The sequence below is a fragment of the Tinamus guttatus genome, unplaced genomic scaffold (genome assembly GCF_059628265.1).
Source record: "Tinamus guttatus ecotype Peru unplaced genomic scaffold, ASM5962826v1 Tinamus_guttatus_pri_ptg000397l, whole genome shotgun sequence".
Taxonomy (NCBI): Eukaryota; Metazoa; Chordata; class Aves; order Tinamiformes; family Tinamidae; genus Tinamus; species Tinamus guttatus.
The window spans coordinates 1,971,894-1,994,757 of NW_028288931.1; the positions used below are offsets into that span (position 1 = coordinate 1,971,894).

Here is a 22,864-nt window from a genome sequence, read left to right on the forward strand (position 1 = left end):
GTTAAAATACCTCTTAAAGTATCTGGTTGGAGGATTGAAATCCTGCCTGGTTTCTGAAGGACTGGGAATGCCCGGGAACTGCTCTGTGTTGGGTGTGGGCACCTTAGGAGGGTGGTTTTCTTGCAGAGGCTGACAGGATGGAGCGGGTTGGGGATGTTGCTCTGAAGGGATGCAGGGCCAAGGGGACACCAGGCTGAGGGACACGGACCCTTTTGGTCCCCAGGCTCGGCACGAGACCCTGGGACGCACCGTCGTGGCCGAGCACAAGGCGCCGTCGCCACAGGGAGCAGCGCCCTGCCAGCACCCAAGATGGCGCTGCCTCCCGCGGCGCCGCGCCAGGCCCCAAAATGGCCCCGCCGGGGCCTTGCCCGCACCCGCCATGGCCGCCGGGGCGGGGGAGGGGGAAGCGCCGCGTGGTTTCCGCTTCCTGCCTGCAGCCAAGATGGCGGCGGCGGCGGGGAAGCGCCGCGCGGGCAGCGGGCGGTGAAGCCGCTTCCGCCGCCGCGGCCCGTCCAGGAGTAAAAATGGCGGAGTCGGTGCTGGAAGTTGTGGGCAAGCTGCAGGCGCGGCTGGCGGGCAGCTCCGAGCCCAAGAAGGTGACGGCGGGCGGCGGCGGCGCTCGCGGGGGACCGGGGAGCAGCACTGGGCCGCGGCCGCCCTCCCCTCCCGGGCGGCGGCGGGGGCCGCCCCGGGGCTTCGGCGGGGGCCGGGGGAGCCGCCGGTGAGAGCGGACTGGGGCGGGTCCGTCTGGCGCTGGAGGTCCCCTGTGCTCGGTGCTCTTGTGGTTTATTTTACGTATTCTGCCCTTTTTCCTCCTTCGCCTGCGGTCCGGGTCACCGGGCAGAGCCCGGAGAGCTTGTCCCGCCGGAGCGGCGCGTCCCGACGTCCCCGCCACGCTCTCTCCGCGGGGCCTGGCCACCCCGTGGCCTCGGGGGCGGCTGGGCCGGAGCCGCCGCGCTCCGGGGAGGCGTTGGCAGCGCAGGACGTTCCCTGCGGGTGACTCGGGCGCTGCCCGGCCTTGGGGGGCGGCTGCTGCCCTTCTGACCCCGTGTGGGGTGGACGGGCCTCGTCACTGACCCCCTGGGTAGCTCAGAGGCTCCTCGGTGCCGCCTAAACTCTGCTTGGTGCCGTTGGGCTGCGCCTGCCTCTGGATAACCACCCAGAGCAGCTCCCCTCCGAGACTTCTGGTTAATTCTTTCTCATGCCAAGTGGGACCTGGAGTCGAGCTCAAGTTTTGATCCCTTTTCTCGCTCTTCCAGGCCAGTCGAGGAGGGTTCAGCTGGCGGGAGTGGGCGATTGCGGAGAATCCCCTGTGTCCCGGGGACTGCTTGGCGCAGGCAGGAGACTTCACGTGTCTGCCCAGCTCCCTCTTTCCTGCCCTTGTGCAAACTCGGGGCAGGGACGGCCCCTCTGTGTCTCTGAGACGCTGTCGGTCTTTGGCGGTGTTTGCGCAGGGTGACTTTTCCTCCAGTAACCTTGCAGTGATAAATCGCTTCTTTCTCTTCTTTCTCTGTTGATTCTGTGTGGTTTTGCAAGGCGGGAGAGTTTAGCAGGCTGTTACCAGCTGTAATAGTAACTTTAAACAATCTTCCTTTTTATTATTTTTTTCCCTCTACACCAGGAGAAAGATCCTCTGACCTTTTCATTTTTGACACCCTTTAAACTCATTCTCACGAGTGTCTTAGACTCAGAACTAGTTGTGGTTTTATGTTGTTGACAAATCACATCATTTTGAGCTTGTTTATTTGTTGGAAAATGTCTCTCTGCTCTTTTGCTGCAGTTCCTTACCCAGCAGCTCTGGAGCGGTTACAGCTTTTCCCTGCCAGCCAGGCCTATCCGCAGCATCTTTGCACGCTCCCGTATCTACAAGAGCAGCACAGATCTTGAGTTTTCTTGCCCTATCCCTTTGAAACACCTTATCAGTAATGTGAAAGACCAATATTTACCCACTATTGTGTAGGACTGTAAATTGCTTTGCTCAACAGTGTTAAGTATTAATGTTATTTTGAGGGAAAGTTGGGCCGCTGGCCTAGAGCCATGTGATGGTTTGGAAACAATCACCTTTTTTCAGTAGTGAAGGCACAAACTGTGCTTTGAGGCCACCCCTATTCTGGGGAGAAAGAGAGGAAGGGAACAGTGAACAAGAGAGAAATCCTCCTGAAGGGGATGGGGCCAGGCCCTGCTGCAGTGATCTGATGTTCGTGCGTGTTGTTAGTGTTGTAATAGTCTGGCTAACTTCTTATGGAAAAAGAAAATAATCCTCCCAAGTCAAATGTGACTCTGTTGGCACTGGAACTAACATGGCCAGATTTTTATTTGTGTCTTGGGGCTGACTGAAACCTTACTCTGCACCAGGATGTTGCAGAAGAGGTTTCTTTTACGTCTCTTTTCCTGGTGTCTAGTGAGATGCAGACCTCTTTGTAAACTGTCTTCTTCTTGGCTGCCTGTTCCTCGTAATGTTTATAGGGTTGTAGTTATGTCTGAGCCTGCTTGGTTGACTTCAGCTGAAAGCACCAGATCAGCTCCTTTCTGTAGGACACATCTTGTATAAGCTCTAAAACCGTGTTGCACCGTTGTCTCGCCCCGTGGCCTGCAGAGGCCCTAGGCAAAGGGGGCCTTTTCTGCTCTGTACAAATAACTCCCCACTTGGCACCGCCGAGCTGCGTTCCAGCACTTATCCCTCCGAGGAGCATTCCCTCTCTGACAGCCAGAGCACTTTCTGGGTACGTTAGGAGGAGTGATTTCCTTCAGGACTCGCTCCTTTGCCCCTGCACGGTGGAAGCAGGGGTTGGCTGGAATAGCTCGTGGCGCCAGCGCTGGTTTGAGCGCAGGGTTTTAGAGCAGCCCTGGAGGGTGAGGGCCGGCCCTTTGTGCAGCCCACGGCGTGGCCGTGCGCGGGGCCGTGACAATGGGAACGCTGATGAGGCTGCTCTGTGGCTCAGGAAATAACAGCGGCGCTGCCCTCGCGCTGGCTACAAATCCCTCGGGCGCCGCGGTGGAGCCGGGGGCAGAGCTACGAGCGTCTCCCCTTCAGCAGCCACCGCTCTTCTTGAGGCCGGGGCAAGTCGGAGAAGGTTCCTCTCTGCTCCCTGGCATGGGGAGCAGCTTGGTGTGCCCAAGCCTGGCACTGTGAGTGTGAAATGCCCTTCACCAGCGGGAAGGGAAGGGAGCTAAAGTGGGGCTAGAGGTTCTGGACTGGGGCGTTTCTGGTAGATGGCACCGACTGTAGTTGTGAGGAGAGACTGTCAGCGGCCCCATCGCGGCGGGGACTGGCACAGGAGATCAGGGCTCCTTTTCTAGATGCTGTTGAAGATCTAAAATCCTCCTTCCGCGAGGATCTTGTTCATAACAGTCCAAAGGGACTTGCCCTCCCACATCCCGTGCCAAAGGATGTGATTTTTGAGCATCACTTTGAGAGCCACCAGCTTCCATGTCCTCTCTTTGGCTTGGTGTGTGACAAGGCTGTGCATAAATAATATGTCTCCATTATTGATTCTTTAAGCCAAAGTTAAGTTCCAGGCTGGTGTGAAGAAAGCATTAATATTTAAATGTATTTTAAGATTCTCAGATAGTCCCTCTTAGGCAAAGAGATGTTAATTTCCTTACAATTGGCCCTCGTGTTCAGCTTCTCGGGAGCTAGATTTGGAGCAGGATAACAGCTGTCTGCCATTTGGATCTTTCTAACAAGCTCTCATGCAGCACAGATTTTTCTTCCTTTCTAATCACAGTGTGTGGGTTCGTATGACAAGTCTGAACTCTTTCCTCCTTGTCTTTGCAGCTGCTGAAGAGTCTGAAGAGGCTGTCGGAGCTGCCCATCACGGTTGACATTCTTGTGGTAAGAGCCGTGAACTCTCGTAGCTTCCATCGTGCCTGTCAAGTTGGAGGGTAACTGTTTGCCATGGAAATGCTGCTTTCCTTGGAGTAGAATGTGATGCCATGGCACCTGCTACAAAACCGTGTCATAAACACAGTTGTGATGAGGGCTCCAGAAATACTGGAAGCGGAATTTTCTCAAGGCAGAGGGGGAAGGAGTGTGTTGGAGCAAATGTAGAATAGCAGGAGACAGTTTGTGGTCTGAAATTCTTCCGAAAGCTTAATACTTATCAGGATATGACGGCCAAAATGGGCCCTAATGATGACTGACGCTGCATGAATTTGGAAGTGCCGATACGTGAAACTATTAGTGACTGACTCCAGTCTTCACACTTATCAACAACTATGGTAAATCATAACTTGATCTATTAAGCAAAATAATTGATGTTTGACTAAGATTTTCCTGCCGCCTTTGATGTACAGAACTAAACAATACAATACTAAAAAATGTAATCAAAATGCTTGCTCTAAACATACTAAATTACACATGATATCCCTGCCTGTAGCTCAGGGAGGTTTACTAGTAGCAATAGAGAGCAGGTTAACTAATCCTGCGGCAGGCTCGGCAGTGACACAATGTTGCCTGTTTTGCAAAGGCGAATCAATGTTTTCCCTCTCTCCTGAAGGAGACGGGTGTTGGGAAGACCGTGAACGGCTTACGGAAGCACGAGCTCGTTGGAGACTTTGCGAAGAACCTCGTAGCCAGGTGGAAGAAGCTGGTGCCTGTTTCCCAAGAGGCAGACAGGTAAGGGAACCTGCTGCATTGTCTCGCTGGATAAACTGTGTTAGATTTTTTGCAGCAGAGGGAGATTATAAGCTCTCTGACCAGGGAAACAAGTGAAGGCTCTGGAAGAACTTGTTAGCCAAGTGCACTAGCTCTGCACAGCCTTTGTGCCTGGTTGTGGAGTAAACTTCCTGCCTGCACTAGCTGCAGAGCCCGACTTGCTGACAGCTGCAGTTCTGAGCAGAGGTAGGGGCCGACGTTCAGGAAACTGCAGTTTGATGGAAAGATTAACAGCAGGCGCCAAAAAAAGCGCCCTTAATACAGCGAGAGATGCAATCGACTTGCTTCCCATTTTATGACGCCGAGGAGAAGTTGTAGGCCCAAGTAAAGGAAGTGGTTTGCTGCGAAAGAAGACTTTTTAAGAAGGGCAAAAATGGTACGGAAACTGAAAGTTCCTGCAACAGGTTTGCTAGCATTAACAGCTGTGTTGAATCCAGCAAAGAGATCTTACAGATGTAGATGATAAAACCCCAGGTGTTTGTGCTGGCTGTGGTGTCCTTGCATGCCTAGTTTGGGAACTGGGGGCACGTCCCATGTATGCTGCACAGTCAGGAGGAGTCTCCATAGGCATCTGCCTCCCCTTGCCCAATGAGCTAGAAAGTCTGTAGTACTGATAAACACTTGAGTGCTTCCTGCACCAGAAATGCTATTTCTGATTCCCTGAATGCTGCTGCATCAAGGAGAATTATTGGTGTTCTGGTGACAAAATTCCTGAACAAAGTACAGTGCATGAAAATTGACTCTTATGAGTCCTATTGAGAATAATCTATTTTATTTTCTTCCTTTAGAAATAATCTAGATTCTGAAGACCGTGACTATGAGAGGAGCAGCTCAAGGAAAAGACAACGAGAAGCTTCTCCCAGAGAGGATGAGGAACCTGATCAGGACTATTCAGAGCCTTTCCAACCATCCTGCAGCCAATCCTATAGTCCAAATCATAGGAAAAAGAAGCCTAAGAGGTGTCCTGGATCTGAGAGAGCCCACCAGACTTATGGCTATAGCAGCCAAGAGGGTAAGAGTTGGGGCAGATCTTCCCCAGTGCTCTCCTCGGATCAGGAGTACTCGGACTATGGACAAGCTGTGTCGCCTGAGCCAAGCGAGAGCCCTCAGGACGTGGACACAGACCCGTACGCCTCCGAGGAGCAGGAAGAGCAGGCAGTGTTTCATCGGAAAGCCAGCAAGGGCCCCAGCTTTCAGGACAAGGTTGGGGGGAGCCGGGAGAGGAATCCTGGTGAATTCCACGACAAAGGGAACTTGAGTCGAAACAAAGAGCACAAGTCTTCTCACAAGGAGAAGCAGCGCCTTGATGGCAGAGGGGAAGACAGGCCCTCTGCCTTCAGCCCAGAAAGATTGCACAAGTCCTCCTGTAAAGAGCAGCTCCAAGAGACTCCGGTGGCAGGGGGCAGCAGGGAGAAGCAGAGGATGTCAGATGGCACCAAGAAGGAGAAGACCCGAGAAAGTGGCACCTCTAGAAAGGAGAAGTTGCACACGCAGTCGCACTTGGAAGAGTCTTTGGACAACCATGTTAAGAAGCAAAAACATCAGGACTCTGACAAAAGCAAATTGGAAAAGTCCAAGCTGAGCCTGGAGACTTCAACCATGGAGCGGGAGAAACGGAAAGCTGAGAGCAACTCCTCGAATAGGAGTAAAGAAAAGGGGGTTTCGGGGAGCTTAAAAACTTCAGAGGGGAAACACAAGGCCCCTGATGTGGACAAAAAATCTATGGGCTCTTCCTCAAGTTTTGGAGATGGGGAAGCAGAGGATGAATTTGAGCAGCCTACGATGTCCTTTGAGTCTTATCTCAGCTATGACCAGCCCCAGAAAAAGAAAAAGAAAGTGGCCAAACCCACAGTGTCGGCTGGGGAGAAAGACCGAGGGCACAGCAAGCAGAACGGATCCAAAGCCAGTACCAAGAGCTCAAGCTCAAGTCGAAAGAGCCCCAGCCACAAACGAACAAGTGAGAAAAAGGCAGAGAAGAGTGTACCAGAGCCTCCTAAACCAAACAGGGTAAGAGTTGGAAGGAGCTGAAAAGGGACGAGGGAGGTGAGAGCTGCTGCTCGCAGTGCTCTGCTCTCTGGGGCTTATCAGATTCCCCTTTGAGGTGCTGGGCCGAGCTCTGCGTTTTGCTTATGCTGCTGAGTGAGCTGGGGACTCCTGACTTCTGCGGGAGCCACTGGCTGCTCTGCCCTGCCGTGCACCCTCGCGAGCATCACACCGTGCTCTTAGCCTGGCACTCTGCTAGGAATGAGAAAATCAGCTTTACTGTAGGGTGTTGGATGAGACATGTACATTTAACACCTCTTTAGGAAGGTGCAGAGTTAGAAACCTGCCTGCTGTGCAGTGCATCTTTACTTACTACAAAGGTTACAATATCTCCTTTCTCAAATACTCCTGCTTCTCTAAAATTGACATTGGCCTTTGCTCATTTTATCTGCACTGAAGTTTTGTTAACCTTTTGGCCTCCAGAAGTGGTAAAGAAATAGGAGAACTCATGTTACAACGTAGCTCATTCTAGAAGCTCGATCACCTTCTGTGGAAGCTTGAAAAATAACAATATTCCTGTACATGTTCCTTACAGCAAGGGTGCAAGGGCTGTATGTATGAAGCAGGACTAAGTGTAAGCCTTTTACTATGTAATCTTTCATACTCTGCTTCAGAACAGTTTACTCTTCAAAAATGTTTTCTATAATCTTAACACTATTTTAAAATCTTACTTTTTATTAGGGTGATTGACCAATTATTTCATAACAGAGTTCTCAATATCCACCAGCCTCTGAACTAGTGCTACTAGTGCTACCCCTCCCTAGTGCTGTGGAGGATATTGGTGGTTTTACAGCGATGAGACAAAAAGTGAAAATGAGTGTTTGGGGTTGAGGACGTGTTTGTCAGTTTTCTCTGCTGTCCTTTTCTCTGGTTGCATCATTAATCTGACTTGGTTTCTTGCCAGAGTCCTTTAGCACTGACTTTCATAGGCTGCGGTATGGATGGCTCTTAGAGGGTGCTGAGCGATTTAGATCCCGATTTTTGGCCCCTCCATGTTGGCAGCCTAGGCAGAGTTCCCATGTTGGAGTGTCAGTGCCCGAGGCTGTTTCCTGGTGCGGCCTGGTTAGCAGCGAGTGCCTTCCTGAAAACCTCAAGCAGAACGCACGGTCTGCACGGGGTGTCGTGCTCTCCTGTACTCTCTGCTTAGTCGTGTGCACGTCCTCTCCCTCCAGATACTTTTAGATGTGGTGCCAACGTTACCAGACATCCCGCTGCCCCCGATCCAGGCCAACTACCGCCCTCTTCCCTCCATCGAGTCCATCGCCTCCTCGCAGACGAAAAGGAGAGGTGGGTGCTGGTCGGAGAGGGGTGTGCCGGCACCGGGGCCACTCTGTGGGGAGCGAATGTTGGGTTCAGCCTCCGCAGGACGGCGGGTAGCGCAGAGCGGGCAGTGCCCGCTGGCTGCCTCCTCACCTGAGGTCTTCCCCTCGCAGCGGTGTCCTCGCCCCTCGAGGAGGCCGAGGCCGGTTTCACCGGCCGCAGGCTGAACTCGAAGATGCAGGTGTACTCGGGCTCCAAGACTGCCTACCTCCCCAAGATGATGTCCCTGTACCAGCAGTGCATCAGAGTCCTCAGTAACAACATTGACTGTGAGTACCTTTCCTGATCCGTTTGAACATTGTGTTGCCAGCAGATATACTGAATTCTGTTGCTGCTGGGCTCTTAGTAACTTGTTTGTATGGATCCCAGCAGTGCCTGGCTCTGAACACCTGAATGGCAGTCCTTGCTGCAAAATAGCTAATATGGGAGAGAGGGCTTGTGTTTATGTGAGTGCTGCAGGTATCTGGAGCCCAGCACGCTTCTAGGAAGCACTAAAGTACTGGAAATGGTGGTAAATAGAGCCTGGTGGAGGGACATGAATGTTTAACAGAACTTCCACTCTTATCCCTAGAGTTCCTTTCTCTTCCTCATGTTGTATCGGAGCTCCACTGCTTTGCAGGGTGTCTGAAAGCCTTTTCCTTGTCAAGAAAGGAGTAGGATAAATACTAATTACTCTGTGTATCTTCTTTGTCCCTAGCAATCTATGAAGTGGGTGGTGTTCCTTTCTCGGTGCTGGAGCCAGTGTTGGAGAAGTGCACCCCAGAGCAGCTGTATCGCATTGAGGAATGTAATTATGTGAGTGGCCCGGCCAGGGAGGGGATGCTGACGTGGGGGAGTGACGAGCTCTGTCTGGAGTAGCAGAATGGGAAAGAACAACATCATTTGCAAGGAAAGGTGGCTTTTGCTAGACTGCCAAGCTCTCGGATTCGCCACCTGCCTGAGTCCTTGCAAACAACAGGCTTGTCCCGCAGTCCTTTTCCCTTGGGGGTGCTCCCGGGATGTTGGAGCTAACTGCTGGAGGAGGGAGCGATGTGTGTGCCAGGGGATGAGTTCAAAGGTGTCAGGAGGGATCCCAGATAATGTGTAGGGTTTTTTTTTTTCTTTTTTAGACCTTAATTGAGGACACGGATCAGTTGTGGCACAATCACTGTCTCCGAGACTTCAAGAATGACAAGCCCCAGGAGTTTGAGTCGTGGCGGGAGATGTACCTCCGGCTGCACGACGCACGAGAGCAGCGGCTGCTCATGTTGGCGCGGAACATCGGCTCGGCTCATGCCAACAAACCCAAAGGTAACGGGATGGATGATGCTGGGGGAAGTCTTTGTATTGGGCAAAAGATGTAGAGGGTCTTTCTGGGCAGCTGGTTTGAATCCCATCCAACTTAGGCATTGCTTAAACCACTGTTCTTTATGTAGCAGTCTTTGCAAATGAATTATCAGACTCTAGATCTCATTTGAGGTGTTGTCCATGCAGAACAGACAGTGAAATATTTACTCCTTTATAGTAAGCTGCATCTAAGCAGTAGTTATCTCTTCCCACCTGTAGGCAGAGTGGCCAAGATGGCATTTGTGAACTCTGCAGCGAAGCCCCCTCGGGATGTACGGCGAAGACAGGAGAAGTTTGGAACGGGAGGACCTCTTCTGCCAGAGAAGACCAAGTGAGTGTTTACCAGTGGTGCTTGCTGTTCAGGGCACTTTTTCTGGGGGCTCCTGCCAGGTTCCCTCTGAACCTCCATATCCTAAGTCTCACTGGAGAAAAAATGATGCCTCTGGGAGGGCCTTTTGCAGTGAAACCTGCGCCTCTGTTAGCCTTTTTCTTGCTAGGAAGTTTGTGGAGGTCCTCATTAGTGCTGGTTCCATTTGATCTCAGCCATGCTGCCATTAACAAGTGTGACTCGTGTCTGCAGAACTGTATCAAGACACTCCGAATCCTTTAACAAATTGTGTGTCCCATCCTTGTGTTTCAGAATAAAACCAGTCCTCTACACATCCAGCAAAAGCCATTCTCGTGTAAGTGAGGAGCAGTCCTACGACGGGCCCAGCACGAGCAGTGCCCATTCTGTCCCCTCATCAGGTAGCACCTTCTCCTCCTACGACCCCAGGAAACCGCCAGTGAAGAGTGAGTACAAACGGCAGGATCTCTGGGGGGGTCTCCTAGTTCCCCCTTCACAAATGCATGAATCTGCTCTGAGTTCTGGCAAGATTAGACCCAGGCTATGCAGGAGGGTGACGCTGGTCTCTCTTCTCTCCCTGCAGAGAGGTGGTAAAGTCTGTTCAAGTTTCTTGCATGGGGGAAAAAATAGAGGGAAAAGTTTTGAAGTGCAGGGCCACAATGTGGAGGGGGGGATTGCTCTCTGGCTCTGTACAGGTGCTGAGAGCACCCAAGGAACCTGCTTTGTTGCTGTGTGTTCTCTCTGCCTGAGCCTCCAGAGCCCTGGCATGTCCCTTGCATCTCCTCAACCAGAGCTGCACCTCCCCATTGCGTTCTGCTCTCCTGGCTACCACTTGAAACTTTTTCCTCTTGTTACAGAAATTGCACCCATGATGGCAAAGACTATCAAAGCTTTCAAGAACAGGTTCTCTCGAAGATAAGCTTGCAGCACAGAGCTGGGAATTTCCCCCGTCCGGGGGGAGTGGCACTGAAGGGGGAGAAGGTACCCAAATGGCCCAGGTCCTTTCCTTGGAACTCTGCGGAGGCTGCAGCTGCTGGGAGAGGTTCAATCTGCACACGACGACAGCACAGTATTTTATCTCTTATTCTGGTCCTTTTATCTGTGTCAAGCCCTCTCCTTCTCCCTCCCTTTCATATTTAAAATCCTGTTTCTGGCCTTGTCTTCTGTCAAAAGAAGGGTGTACAGAATCTCCAGACATGAGAAAATGTGAAGTCTTAGCACCTGCTGAGAGCAGAAGATTCAGAGACTGTTTACTATTTAACCTCTTAATAAATTATAAAATGGTTTTAATTAATATTCCCCCCCGCCCCAACTGGTACTATTTATGTTGCTCCCAGTGTTCTCCCACCCCAGTACAGAGCCTTCGCTGTGACTTTAGCTGGCAGGAGGTCGCGTGTCTGGGCGGACCCTGCTTGTTAAGGGAGTCTTTCCTTGTGATCCGGTACCTGCAGGGCCCAAAGTGGCCCCTGGGCTCCCTGGGAGGGGTGGTGCTGGTGACCTCTGCTCATCGGTCCCCTGGCAAGTGCCTCAAGTCCTGAGGCTTTGCCCTCTTCTCACGTGTGATTAAAAATCTTGGCTCTTGACCTTCTCTCGGCTGTTACTGTAGATCTTGTACAGATGCTTGGGTTGTGCAGGGATGCCAAGGGCCTTTGGGGACTTTGCTGCTGTTGTCTTCTGCTGGCTACTGGGAATAAAGCCTGGAGGGTTTCTGGGGAGAAGATTTTACTGTGCTCCAATGAACATTTTAAGTCTTTTTGTTTTCTTTCATTTTTTTTTTTGAAGGAGGGGACTTAGTTTTTGTCTGCCTCCAAACCTGCAAACACTTTTTAAGTATCAATGAGGATACCAGTTTGACTTTTAGTGGAAAGAAGGAATACTTTTATCTTGTTTTCTGCATGGAATTGGGAAGGATTTCTTTCCGGTTTGGAAGCTGGTACTTGAATCCTGTCCTTTCTCTCTGCCCCCTCTTTGGAAGAAGCAAGAATTCTCATCTTTGAGCTTGAAACCACTCGATTCGGGGTGCAGGGAAGCGAATAATGGAACACTTTGTTTTTAATGTGCGCATACTTCGTATCAGAAGTTCAAAACACTTGTTTGTACTTGGTGGCAGAGGAACTGGAGCTCTGGAAGGGCAGTGAGAGGTGTGACTGGCTGAACCTGCCGCTGGGCTTGGCTGCAGTGTGACAAGGTGCCCGAAGGCACAGGAGGTGCTGGTTAGATTTGTGATTTCAGGTGAATTTGATGTGGTTGCAGCATAGACAGAGATGGACACTACTAGGCACTTGCTGTTGAATGTGAAGCTTGTTGAGGTGAGCGTTTCTGCTTCAAACCTACCTTTCAAGTGAACTTCTCTGGAGGCAGCGCAAGTGCAGACTGGAACGTGCTGGACCCAGGTCAGGCCTCTGTGATGGCTCCGACCTCCAACTGCATCAGGAAGAGGGAGGAAGTCCCCGTTCCAAGCCCTATTTGCTCTCCTAGGGCTTGGTTGTCTGGATAGAAAAGGTGCTGGTAGCAGATGCTGTTCTCGGTGGCAGCTCTTAAAGCTCTGCCCGGGGCTTTCCATGGTGGAAAATGCTGAATGAGTGGAGTTGTCTCTGTGCTGATCGGGGAAACTTCCCCAGAGGGCTTTAGAAAATGCCCTACATGCTTTTGGTTTCGTTTTTCATTTTTCTTTTTTTTTTTTCTCTCTTAAGCCATCCCAAATGCCTGTGTCTTGTTTAATTGGTCTGTTTGCTTCTTATTTTGAAGGTCTTGGAGAAGCGTTCTCACTCTCGTGCTGTAAGTTCATTACAGTCCCAGATGCTTTAATGTTACCGTGCAGCATTTCAGTGTGTGTTGTGCTGTAAAATACTGGCTCCGTACTCTTGCATTTTGCTGTATTTAATTTTGCTGTATTTTTAATTAGATTACAATATATTATCTTCTGCTGACCCTTGTGCTACCATTTCTTTCTCCCTTGTTCTTGGGGTAGGGGCAGAGGGAAGGGAGGTCGGTCTTGCATTGCACTCATGCCCCAGTGGAGCAAAGGACCTGGATGAAGCCCAAGCCCAATCTTGGGCACTACTAACTTGCCGCTTAATTAATTCAACAGTTCAATACTCAGATGGGGGCACTGCCCCAAGCACTGCAGTTTTGGGGGTACCTTCCCCCTCAAGTAGCCTCTTTGCTCGAGGCTTTGCCGCCTGTGTCAGTATTTTGGCTTAGCTGGATCCTGGCAGGGGATGCGGAGAGGATGGGACATGACAGTCTCTGCATTAACTGCACTTGGTGAGCGATGCCAATGTCTCCCTCTGCTCTCCCTCTTCCTGCTGTGAGGTGTTAAGTGTCCGAGCAGGAAGAGGGTGAGCACAGGTGCTTGGCAGGAAGGCAGGGAGGGCTGTTGCCCCAGGACACAGGTTAAGCAAAGTCCAGGTAAAGGCACCCGCTCTGCTCGCAGCCTCTCAGTGCCCGGCGTGTTCCCCTTGTGCAATTTTTCTGTGCTACACTACACACGAAGGAACTAAATGGAGCTGCCACTTCCCCCTTGGTGACCCTCCTGTTGGTGGAATGAGTAATGGGGGGCAGGAGGGGGAGTGACTTCAACTTGCATTTGTATTTTGGTCCCCAACTGTGTATATACAATTTTCTATGTTCCTTTTTTTGTGGTAACTAAGATGAATATTTTAATTAGATAAGTTATATGAAAAGAGGAAATCATGTCTCAATAAAAGCCAAACACTGGACGCTGTTTGCTTGTTCTTTTTCAGTCTCTGGTAATAGCTGCACTGATATGAAAATAACAGGCACAGAGTCACAGCTTAACGATGCCTGACACCCTGAAACTGTTGGTGACTACAGTTATACATAGGTTTGGGACAAACAGAGGGCTTAAAACAAGGCTTGTCACCTTCAATGTCCCCCCTTCCCCACAGGGGCCAAAACAGCTCCCTTATTGCTTTGGGGCCCTTGGGGGCCAGGGGCCACTTTTGGGGCTACTTGGGCCAGAGCAAAGGAGTTTCAGCCTCTGCTTGAGCCCTGACTCTGCCTGGCAGTGTTTGTGCCAGGCCTCGCGGCAGTGCAAAATTCCCTCCACAGCTTCTGCCGGAGCTGCATATTAGGCTAAAATGAAATGTTCCTGATTCCCCCTTCTGGCTTGAAGAGCCTCAACTTGAAATTAAAACAGGTCTTCCACGCAGCCTCTCTATTAGCCCTGCTTTGAAAAACAGCTTTGTTGTTCTGCCCTCGTGCTGCCATCCCTTGCACAGGGGCTGAGTTTCACAACCAGGACTGCAGTTCTGACTGCATGAGTCAAAGCGGCTTCTTCCCCCAGCACTGTGGAGTAAGGGCAGCTTCAGCGCACCCAAACAGCTTCAGTTCAGCTGGCGGTAGAATCGGGGAGAGCAACGGAAGAGGGAAACGGGACCAGCGAAGCTCAGTCCAGGGCGCGAGCACCCGCCACGCGCAGCGCCGAGCGCCCCCCCGCCCACGCGCGGCGGGGCAGACTGCGCAGGCGCGGCTAGGTGAGGGGGCGTGGCGCGGCGGGAGGGGCGTGGCGCAGCGGGAGGGGCGTGGCGCAGCGGGAGGGGGCGTGGCGCGGCGGGAGGGGGCGTGGCGCGGCGGGAGGGGCGTGGCGCGGCGGGAGGGGGCGTGGCGCGGCGGGAGGGGGCGTGGCGCGGCGGGAGGGGCGTGGCGCGGCGGGAGGGGGCGTGGCGCGGCGGGAGGGGCGTGGCGCGGCGGGAGGGGCGTGGCGCGGCGGCGCGCAGGCGCAGTGCGGCCATGGCGCACGGGCACGGGCCGGGGCACGGGCCGTGCTGCTGCTGTGGCGCGGCCGAGGGCAGCGGCGGCGGCGGCGCGGCCTGGGGGCTCTACCTGCGCATCGACCGGCAGCGGCTGCAGTGCCTCAACGAGCGGCGCGAGGGCAGCGGCGCCCTCGTCTTCCGCGCCTGGGAGCAGCGCGGCGACCGCGCGCAGGTGCCGCCGGGGCCGCCCTTCCCGCACCCACCCCCGCCCCGACATCGCCGCGGTACCTGCGGCCCTGACCCGCTCTTGTGTCTCCGCAGTTCGTGGAAAGCGACGACGACGAGGAGCTGCTCTTTAACGTGCCGTAAGTCCCCGGTGTGCGCGCAGGGGCGACTCCGAAACCGGCCGCCCCGGCTCGGGAGGCCCCACAGCCCCGTGTCTCCCGGCAGGTTCACGGGCAACGTGAAGCTGAAGGCGGTCATGGTGCTGGGCGGCGAGGGCGGCACGCACCCCGCGGAGCTGCGCCTGTGAGTGTAACTGTAACGGCTGTAACTACCGGCTGACAGCGGGGTTGTTGCGTGCGGGCTGCCCCGCACGGGTGTCTTTTCCCTTGGAAAACTCTACAAGGCTCTGGGCGCGGGTGCAGGGGCGGCCGTGCTGTCCGCCTGGATCTTTAGAACCTCCTGGGTCTCCCTCCTCCATTCCCAGCTTCAAGAACATTCCTCACATGTCCTTCGACGATGCGGCCAGGGAACCGGAGCAGACGTTCGCGCTGAGCCGGGATCTCACGGGAGAGCTGGAGTATCCCACCAAGTACGATGCAGCCAGGGGTGCCATGAGGAGCCCCCTCCCCGGCAGGGCACTGGTTTCTTTTTTCGTTGTTTGACTATTTTTGTTCTTTCAGAATTGCCCGTTTTTCCAATGTTTACCATCTCTCGATGCACTTTCCCAAGAACTTTGGAGCTGAGACAACAAAGATTTTCTACATAGGCCTGAAAGGAGAGTGGACAGAGGTAGGTGAGACCAGAGCAAAGTGGAACAAAGCAGAAAAAATAAACAGGAAAAAAAAAATTTAAATCATAGCTTAATTTGCAGCTCTATGAGGCAGAAGTGAGAACTGTCTAGAGGTGGCAGGTCTGGGAAGTCTGTTCTGGAGGGATCTGAACTCTGTTGCCTCTGGCCTAACATGCTTTATTCTTAACCCAGGCTCGCCGCCACGAAGTGACCATCTGCAGCTACGAGGCCTCGGCAAACCCTGCAGATCACAAGCTGGAGCAGATCACGCCCCAGACTCACTTCATTTCCTAACCCTGCTCTGGGGCTCCGGTGGAAGTCCGGGGCCTCGATGGATGGGCCGGGAGGGAGATGGGTTCCTGGCGCCGTGCGGTGGCTCCGCTCGCTGCTCTCTGCCTTGGGAAGCGCAGGGCCGAGCGCACGGAGCGCCGGGACGGAGCTGCTACGGCCTTGCTGGGTCTGTCGCCACGTCGCAGCCGTGGCCTTGGCGCGGGAGACGTGTTCCCGGGGCCGCGGCAGCGCGGCCGCGTTTACTCCTCTCGTTGCCAATAAAGCAAGTTCTGATGCACGTTGGCCTCCGCTCGCTGCGCGGACGGGGCTGGGAGGCTGCGGCCGCCCCCAGAGCGCTGAGCTGCGCCCCGGGCGCTGCGGGAGGGAGCGGGGCCGCGCGGGGGGACGCGGGCGGCCGCGGCGGGGCCGGCCCCGTGGGCGTCGCGCGGGAGCCTCCGGCTTCTCCCGCACTAACGCGGCGGCGGTGCCGGGGGCGGGGCGGGGCCCGGTGGCGCCGTGGGCGGGGAGGGGGCGGGGCCCGGTGGCGCCGTGGGCGGGGCGGGGGGGGGCCCGGTGGCGGCGGCTCCTCCCGCGGCGCCGCCTCTCCTCACGCCCGGCCCGCCAAAATGGCGGCGCCTCAGGGCGGGGCGGGGCGTCACTTCCGGCGGGGCGGAAGTTCCGGTGGGAGCCGGGAGGAGAGAGCGCGCGCCGGGCCCCCGCGAGAGGAGGTGGGGGTGGGAACCGGGAGCGCGGGGCGGGGGGGGGGGGGGGGGGATGGCGGGAGGAGGCACCGGGAGGAGGGAGGGAGGGACCGGGGCGGGAGCGGCCGTTGTGTGCGCGGGGGGAGGGGGCCGTGGGGGCGGGCGGAGCCGCTTCCCGGGAGCCGCGGGGCTCCCGCCGGACCGGGCGGGCGGGGGGGGCAGAGCGGCAGCTCCGGCTAAGGGGGGGATCCCCGCGGGGCCCAGGGCCCCTCGGCAGCGGCGCTGGGACCCGCTGGGCCCCGCTGCTCTTCCTGCCCCCCGCCGCGGGCGACGCGGCTTTCCGCGCCTTTTCCTCGTTTCCCATCGCCGGGATTCCCGCCGGGTGGATCCCGAGCCAAGGCGGGCGCTGGGCCGGGCTTGGCGGGACAGCGGCTGCGCCTTCCCCGGGCCGGAGCCGCGCGGGGGGACGCGGGCGGCGATGGGGGCGCAGGGATCTCCGGGATGCTCCGATGGGCCCGCGCGAGGGGCGCCGCTCGGTGCTGCCTTTGACACCGCGTCCCCGGGAGGGGTCTCGGGAGCCGGCGGGAACGGGAGCGACCGCGACGCCTCGCGCCCCTGATTCCCGCCTGGGATCCCTCCTGGCGGCCGGGGCGGATTGACTAAATTACAGCCTGGTGCGAGTCGCTGCCCCGGATTCGAAGGGGAAAGCTCCGCAGGAGGGAAACACGGGAAGTCTGGAGGCTGAACGCGCCCAGATTGTATTTCCAGGGAGCAATTTGGATCAGCAGGCTTTAAAATGTGGGCTCCGATGCTCCGTGCCTTCGTGTTTGGAATGGCGGGGAGAGTGTCCTGCTTGTGCTGCGGCAGTTGAGAGAATTGGGGCTGCTGTGATCCGTGTGGTGTCATTCTTCCACTTAAACCCCCAACAGAAACCGCATGTCCCTACGTCCAGGGATGTCAGTGACCCCCTGGGTGCCTCCTGGGCTTTCCGTGCTGTTGGCTTCCCAGTTTGTCCCAGCTTCAGGCAGCTCTTCCCGTCCTCCCCTCGCGCGACGCTCTGGTGCCCGGGACGCTGGGGACACCCCGGCCTGGCCCTCGCGTGGCAGGAGGGGCCGTGGCTGGCAGGGAGGGACGAGCGTCGCTGCCCCCTGCGCTGGGGTGGCCGCTCAGGCCCCCCGGGGTGGGCAGAGGCCTCTGGAAAGGGAGGCCCCTTTTGTGCACGGGCTCCCGTGCGACGCAGAGCACCGGCTCCCTGTCCTGAAGAGCCCCGGGAGTCCGCAGGAGTCCCCAGGACGTGGCCTCGCTGCCGGCCGGAGCTGGGGGTGCTCTGGGCATCCTGGAACCTCCGCGCTCCCAGCGAAGGCTCGAGGTGCTCCCTATATCCCAGGGAGCCAGTTTCCGTGGATCAGGGCTGCAGGGTGCCCCGCTGGCAGCAGGCGCCGGCGGCCGCTCTTCTCAGCACGGGGCGATGCTGCTCGAGGGGGTCTCGTGCCCGTCGCTCCGGCCGGCAGGTGCCCTGGCGAGCGCCGCTGCTCCCGCCCGGTGTTTCGGCCCCGGCGCATTCGTCACTGCGGGACGCGGCGTCGTTTCGATGGCCGTGAGTCAGGAGCCGGTGCCCGGCGCTCGGTGGAACGAGTCGGGCAGGTCGCGGCTGGCAGAGGAGGCTGTTTGTGCCGGGCAGGGCTGGCCGGGGCGCTCGCCGGGACGCGGCGGATTCCGAACGGCTCCTTGTGGCAGCAGGGAGCCCGTGGCAGCGCTGTGAGTGTGGCCTGATCCGATGAGCGCAGGGCACGAGCTGCAGTGGGAACGGGCGTCGTGGCTGCCGTGTGGGACGCGGCGGGGGGGTGTCCTGCATGGGGCTGGGGACAACCAGGTCACCTGCCACGTCCCGGGGGTCTGTGACCGCATCCCTTGGGGGCCAGAGCGGAGCCTCCTGCAGGTGCCCGGGGCCTGGAGGGGATGGGGCTGGACTGGGCGCTCCCGTTCCTGCCCAGCTGGTTTTACAGGTGCCCTGTAAGGAAGGGCTGGGCCCTTCATTAGAGCAGGGGCAGCCTCTGCTGCTGCCCACTGTGTGCCAGGCTGCCCACAGCCAGCGGTGCCCACGGTCCCCCCGGCCCGGGTGCGGGGCAGGTGCCTCCGAGGCCACCGGCACCGGCCTCCTCCTGCCCGCGTCGCTAGGGGCACAGAAACAGCCTCATCTTTGAGGGGCAGCAGCGAGAGGTGAGAGCGGATCCTGCTGCTGCGCATGGCCCTGGGGGCCCGGGGGGAGCAGGGGCTCCGTGCGCATCCTTCTGCGGGCAGCAGAGCCCCCCAGGCCGGAGCGGAGGGGTCTCTGCGGCGCCGCTGCCCCGCTCCGTCCCTCCTCACCCTTCCGTGAGCTCCCCGGCCGGCGGGGAAGCGCCGGAGCCCTCGTGTGCCGCTTGCTGCACGGCCCCCGGAGCAGCTGCTGGAGGAAGGAAGGGAGTTTTATTCCCGCCTAACTTTGCCCGTCTCTCCCGCAGGTGCCAGTGTCCGAGTCCTTCCCGGTGTATGTGCGGTAACAACATGTCTGTCCCCCTCCTCGCCGATGCCGTGACCGTCTCCGGGGCAGAGCGGGAGACCGCTGCGGTAAGAGCGCTGCACGGCCGCTCCTCCTCCTCCCTATTAGTGCTGCTAAAGATGGGCTGGTGCCTGTGGCTCAGGGGGGATTGAGCTGAGCCCGTAATGCCTTAGCTCTTCAAACCGCATCTTAGTGGCAGCTTAAAGGGGGTGCAGGGTCAATGAGCTCTCCTTTTGCTGGGGAAAAGTGACTGCTCCCTCTGGGCTGGGCTGCTTGTTGCTGGTGTTGGCCCCGTGCAGAAGCACCAGGCACAATGTCCCAGCTCCCTGGGGCTGGGAGCCGGCAGAGGATGTTTCGGAGTGAGGCTTTGGTGAGCTCAGCACCTCTCCAGCTGGGCTGCTGAGGAAGCAGGTGACACCCACGGCCTGGCAGCGAGGACAGACGCTGGCACCGCGGGGGTGGCCTGTACCTGTTGCACCCGCATGTCACCCTCAGAGGTGCAGAGAGGTGTCATCAGCATCGGTGGCTTCCTGCCCGGCTGAGTCTCCTCCTAGTGACTAAGTGGCCTTTTGCCACATCCCAGCCCTGCCTCCCTCCCAGGGCCCCAGCTGTCGCACCAGCTAATTCTGTTGTTTCTCTGCTTAATTTAACAGGTCATTTTTTTACACGGGCTTGGAGACACGGGGTGAGTATCGCAGCCGAGCTCCGGGGCGCCCGGCGCTCACCGCAGGGCCCTGCTTTGCTGCCCTGCAGGGGCAGCTCCAGCCTTTGGCACCGCTCCGGTCTCGGTCATGAGAGCCCTAACGGGATTCCTGGCCAGGAGCCCTGTGCCCGTCAGCTTGAAGGGGACAGCCCCTCTGTGCGTGTGACAAGGCCACGTTAGAGGGCAGTGTCAGATGCAGCAGCAACAAAGGAATTCTCCCTGCAGAGGAGCTTCTCTCCTGCCTTGCTGCCAGCAGCTGCTCTGCCTCGAGTTGCTGGGCTCTGGGTGCAGCTCTTGCCCTGCGATAGGGGAGATGTCCTGGGTGCTGGGGGAGTGGGAACTGGTGCAGCAGAGCATCAGGGCAGGGGCTCAGCAGCCTTGGAGAGGACCTGTCCTTGCCAGAGGGAATCTCTTGCATCCCAGGTGCTAAGGCCTCATTGAACTGCCTCTTCTCTCTCCCCAGGCACAGCTGGGCTGACGCTCTCTCCTCCATCCGCCTCCCCTACGTGAAATACATTTGCCCTCATGCGTAAGTGCCGCCCTTGTCCTGCAAGAGCACTTGGAAGAGCCCGGGGAGGGGGTTGCACCAGGCCCTGTTGTAGTTCAGGTGGGAACTGCTGCTCTGGGTCCCGTTTCTCCCTGCCCTGATCCTCACCCTCTCCGTGACGGCTCCGCCGGAGCTCCTGCCCTTCCCTGGGGAGCCAAGCAGGCGGGAGCAGCGGGAAGGGCAGGGAATGCTGCTCCCTGCCGTCAGCAGCAGCCCGAGCTGTGCCCGAGCACCCCGGGCTGTGCCGGGAGGCACTCACCGAGCTGGGACAGCCCCGTCCGTGCAGCCGGCACCTCTCTGTCCCGGTGTCCCGGTGTCTCCCGCACGGCAGCAGCAGCAAACAGGAGGCGGGCGCAGGCGCACGCGTCCCCAAGGGGCTGCCTGGCAACGCTGCCAAACACCCGGCTCAGCGGGACCTGCCCAGGCCTTGGGGAGTCCCCGGCGTCGCTCTGCAGCCGTCCCGGCCAGCGCCGGGGCCCTGCCCTGTCCCTGTCCCTCGGTAGAGGCACCCTCATGCCATGGGCAGCAGGGCTGGAGCCCTGACTAGCTCTTCTTGCACATGGACTGACACGAGCTCTCCTCTCTGCAGGCCGCGGATCCCCGTAACGCTCAACATGAAGATGGTGATGCCTTCCTGGTCAGTGCTCAGGGCTGCCTGGGGCTTTCCCGGGCAGGGGAGACCTTGGCTGCTTTTGGGGGGTTGGAGAGCCAAAATCCAGCGTTGTGAAGGAGCTGGGAAGGGCAGAGCACCCCTAGCTCCCTGTGCCCTGACAGCCGACAGAGCTTCGGGGTTGACCTTATTCCTTCCCCCAGGTTTGATCTGATGGGGTTGAGTCCAGACGCACCTGAGGATGAAGCTGGGATCAAGAAAGCTGCAGAAAACAGTAAGGGCCTCTGGGGCCAGGAAGCCCTGGGCTCCCCTCCCTCTGTGGGGCAGGAGGGGGTGTCTTTCTGCCACCTCTCCCTTCTTTCCGCTGTCCTGGGGTCACTGAGGCTGAGCACATTCGGTCCATGAGGCCTCGGGTGATGCTGATCAGTCCCAGTGTCTTTTACTGACCCTCGTCTCCGGCTTCTTCCAGTTAAAGCAATTATCGAGCACGAGGTGAAGAACGGGATCCCCCCCAACCGCATCATCCTGGGGGGCTTCTCACAGGTGAGCGGGGCTCTGTCCCCCTCCTCAGGCACCGGGTCCCCTGTGTCACCTCCGCCTCGTGTCACGGGGCTGGGGTGACAGCTCTGCCGCCACGCTAAGGACCTTGTCCTTGTGTGTCCGTGCAGGGTGGCGCCTTGTCGCTGTACACGGCTCTCACCTGCCAGCACCAGCTGGCCGGCATCGTGGCGCTCAGCTGCTGGCTCCCACTGCACAAGGCCTTCCCGCAGGTACGTGGCGCTGCTGCTGCCGCTCGAGAGAGGGGCGGTGGGGACGCCTGGGGCTCCGGAGAGCTGTTTGGTGGCAGGGCAGCAGCTCTGTCACGTCCCTCTGGAGGAGAGGCGCTGCCAGGTGATGGGGACAGGGAGGAAGCAGCTGCCCTGTCCCCTGCTGGGGACTCCCTCTCCTGGCACCCCTAAACGCTTCCTCCCTTGCTGCAGGCGGCGAGTAACAGCATGAACAAGGACATCGCCATCCTACAGTGTCATGGGGAGATGGACCCCATGATCCCCGTGCGCTTTGGGGCCCTCACTGCGGAGAAGCTGAAGTCGGTCGTCACCCCCACCAAGGTCCAGTTTAAAACCTACCCTGGAGTGATGCACAGTTCCTGTCCTCAGGTCAGTGCCTTGGAGAGATGAGGGGACCGGGCTGCTCCTGCCTTTGGGAATGACACCTGCGGGTGGGCAGGGAAGGGCTTGAGAGCAGGGAGGAGATGTGCTGCGTCCAGGGCACACGAGACATGTTTGTCCCCTGCTTCGTGTTTGTCCCCTGTTTTCTCCGGGAGGAGGCCGGGTAGCCCTCGTGCCCCACGCGCTGGGAAGAGCTGGGTTTGGGGCAGGCCCGGGGACCCGCTGCGCCTGCAGCGCTGCCCTTGCTGCGCTGCCCGTCGGTGTCCCCGGCGTGACGGCGCTGCCGCCGCTGCAGGAGATGATGGCGGTGAAGGAGTTCATCGAGAAGCTGCTGCCCCGGATCTGAGCGGAGCCAATCGAGACTGTCGCAGGGAAGGACGCCGAGGCCGCAGCCGCCGATCTTTCCCCGTGACCCGTCAGCTGCGAACGGAAGCCATGGCACCAAGCTCACTCCTGCCCTGCCCTCGGCCGCCTCCTCTCCCCGTCTCTTAGCACCGCGTCCTCTCCGGCCAGGGGGCCCCATCTCTCCCTGCTGCTCCCGGAGCTGAGGTTGGAGCTGGCCAAGGCAAGTCCTCGAGTGGCCTTTGCTCTCCCCCTCTTGCTCCGAGCCGTCTCTGCGGCCGTTGCCATCCCCTCGATTCCCTGCTCGGGTGCCGCAGCGCGCGGGCCCGGCCTGGGGCCGGCGGGTTTTGTCTGTTACAGTGTTAGGGGTGGCTGTGGCCGATGCATGGGAGGAGCGGGGTGGGCGCAGGGCAGGGCCCCTCTGCAGCCCAGAGTGCCCAGGGCTCCTCCTCTGCCCTCAGCTTGGCCTCTCTGTGGCTGCTCCTGCTTCGGTGATTCCCGGGTTTTGGACCACGGTTCAGGAACCCGGGACTCTCCTGCAAGAGCCTAAAGCCACAG

At 57.7% G+C, this 22,864-nt stretch overlaps 3 protein-coding genes across 3 annotated transcripts; all 3 read left to right on the forward strand.

The window, feature by feature from the left end:
• Positions 1–429: 429 nt before the first annotated feature.
• On the forward strand, positions 430–11,649 carry ELOA (elongin A). Its single transcript, XM_088531113.1, has 11 exons — positions 430–596; positions 3,779–3,835; positions 4,500–4,618; positions 5,446–6,664; positions 7,873–7,987; positions 8,134–8,289; positions 8,718–8,815; positions 9,130–9,310; positions 9,566–9,677; positions 9,987–10,138; positions 10,550–11,649. The coding sequence occupies exons 1-11, from the start codon at positions 525–527 to the stop codon at positions 10,609–10,611; spliced, it is 2,343 nt and encodes a 780-aa protein (XP_088387239.1). The 5' UTR covers positions 430–524; the 3' UTR covers positions 10,612–11,649.
• A 2,786-nt stretch (positions 11,650–14,435) lies between these two features.
• PITHD1 (PITH domain containing 1) lies at positions 14,436–15,765 on the forward strand. Its single transcript, XM_088531127.1, has 6 exons — positions 14,436–14,642; positions 14,732–14,775; positions 14,861–14,938; positions 15,120–15,224; positions 15,316–15,424; positions 15,618–15,765. The coding sequence occupies exons 1-6, from the start codon at positions 14,448–14,450 to the stop codon at positions 15,717–15,719; spliced, it is 633 nt and encodes a 210-aa protein (XP_088387253.1). The 5' UTR covers positions 14,436–14,447; the 3' UTR covers positions 15,720–15,765.
• Positions 15,766–16,303: 538 nt separating this feature from the next.
• Positions 16,304–22,336, forward strand: LYPLA2 (lysophospholipase 2). Its single transcript, XM_088531114.1, has 10 exons — positions 16,304–16,423; positions 18,898–19,003; positions 19,589–19,620; positions 20,102–20,167; positions 20,775–20,822; positions 20,999–21,069; positions 21,265–21,338; positions 21,464–21,565; positions 21,776–21,952; positions 22,260–22,336. Exons 2-10 carry the CDS (start codon positions 18,926–18,928, stop codon positions 22,308–22,310), a joined length of 699 nt encoding a protein of 232 aa, XP_088387240.1. The 5' UTR covers positions 16,304–16,423; positions 18,898–18,925; the 3' UTR covers positions 22,311–22,336.
• Positions 22,337–22,864: the final 528 nt, after the last annotated feature.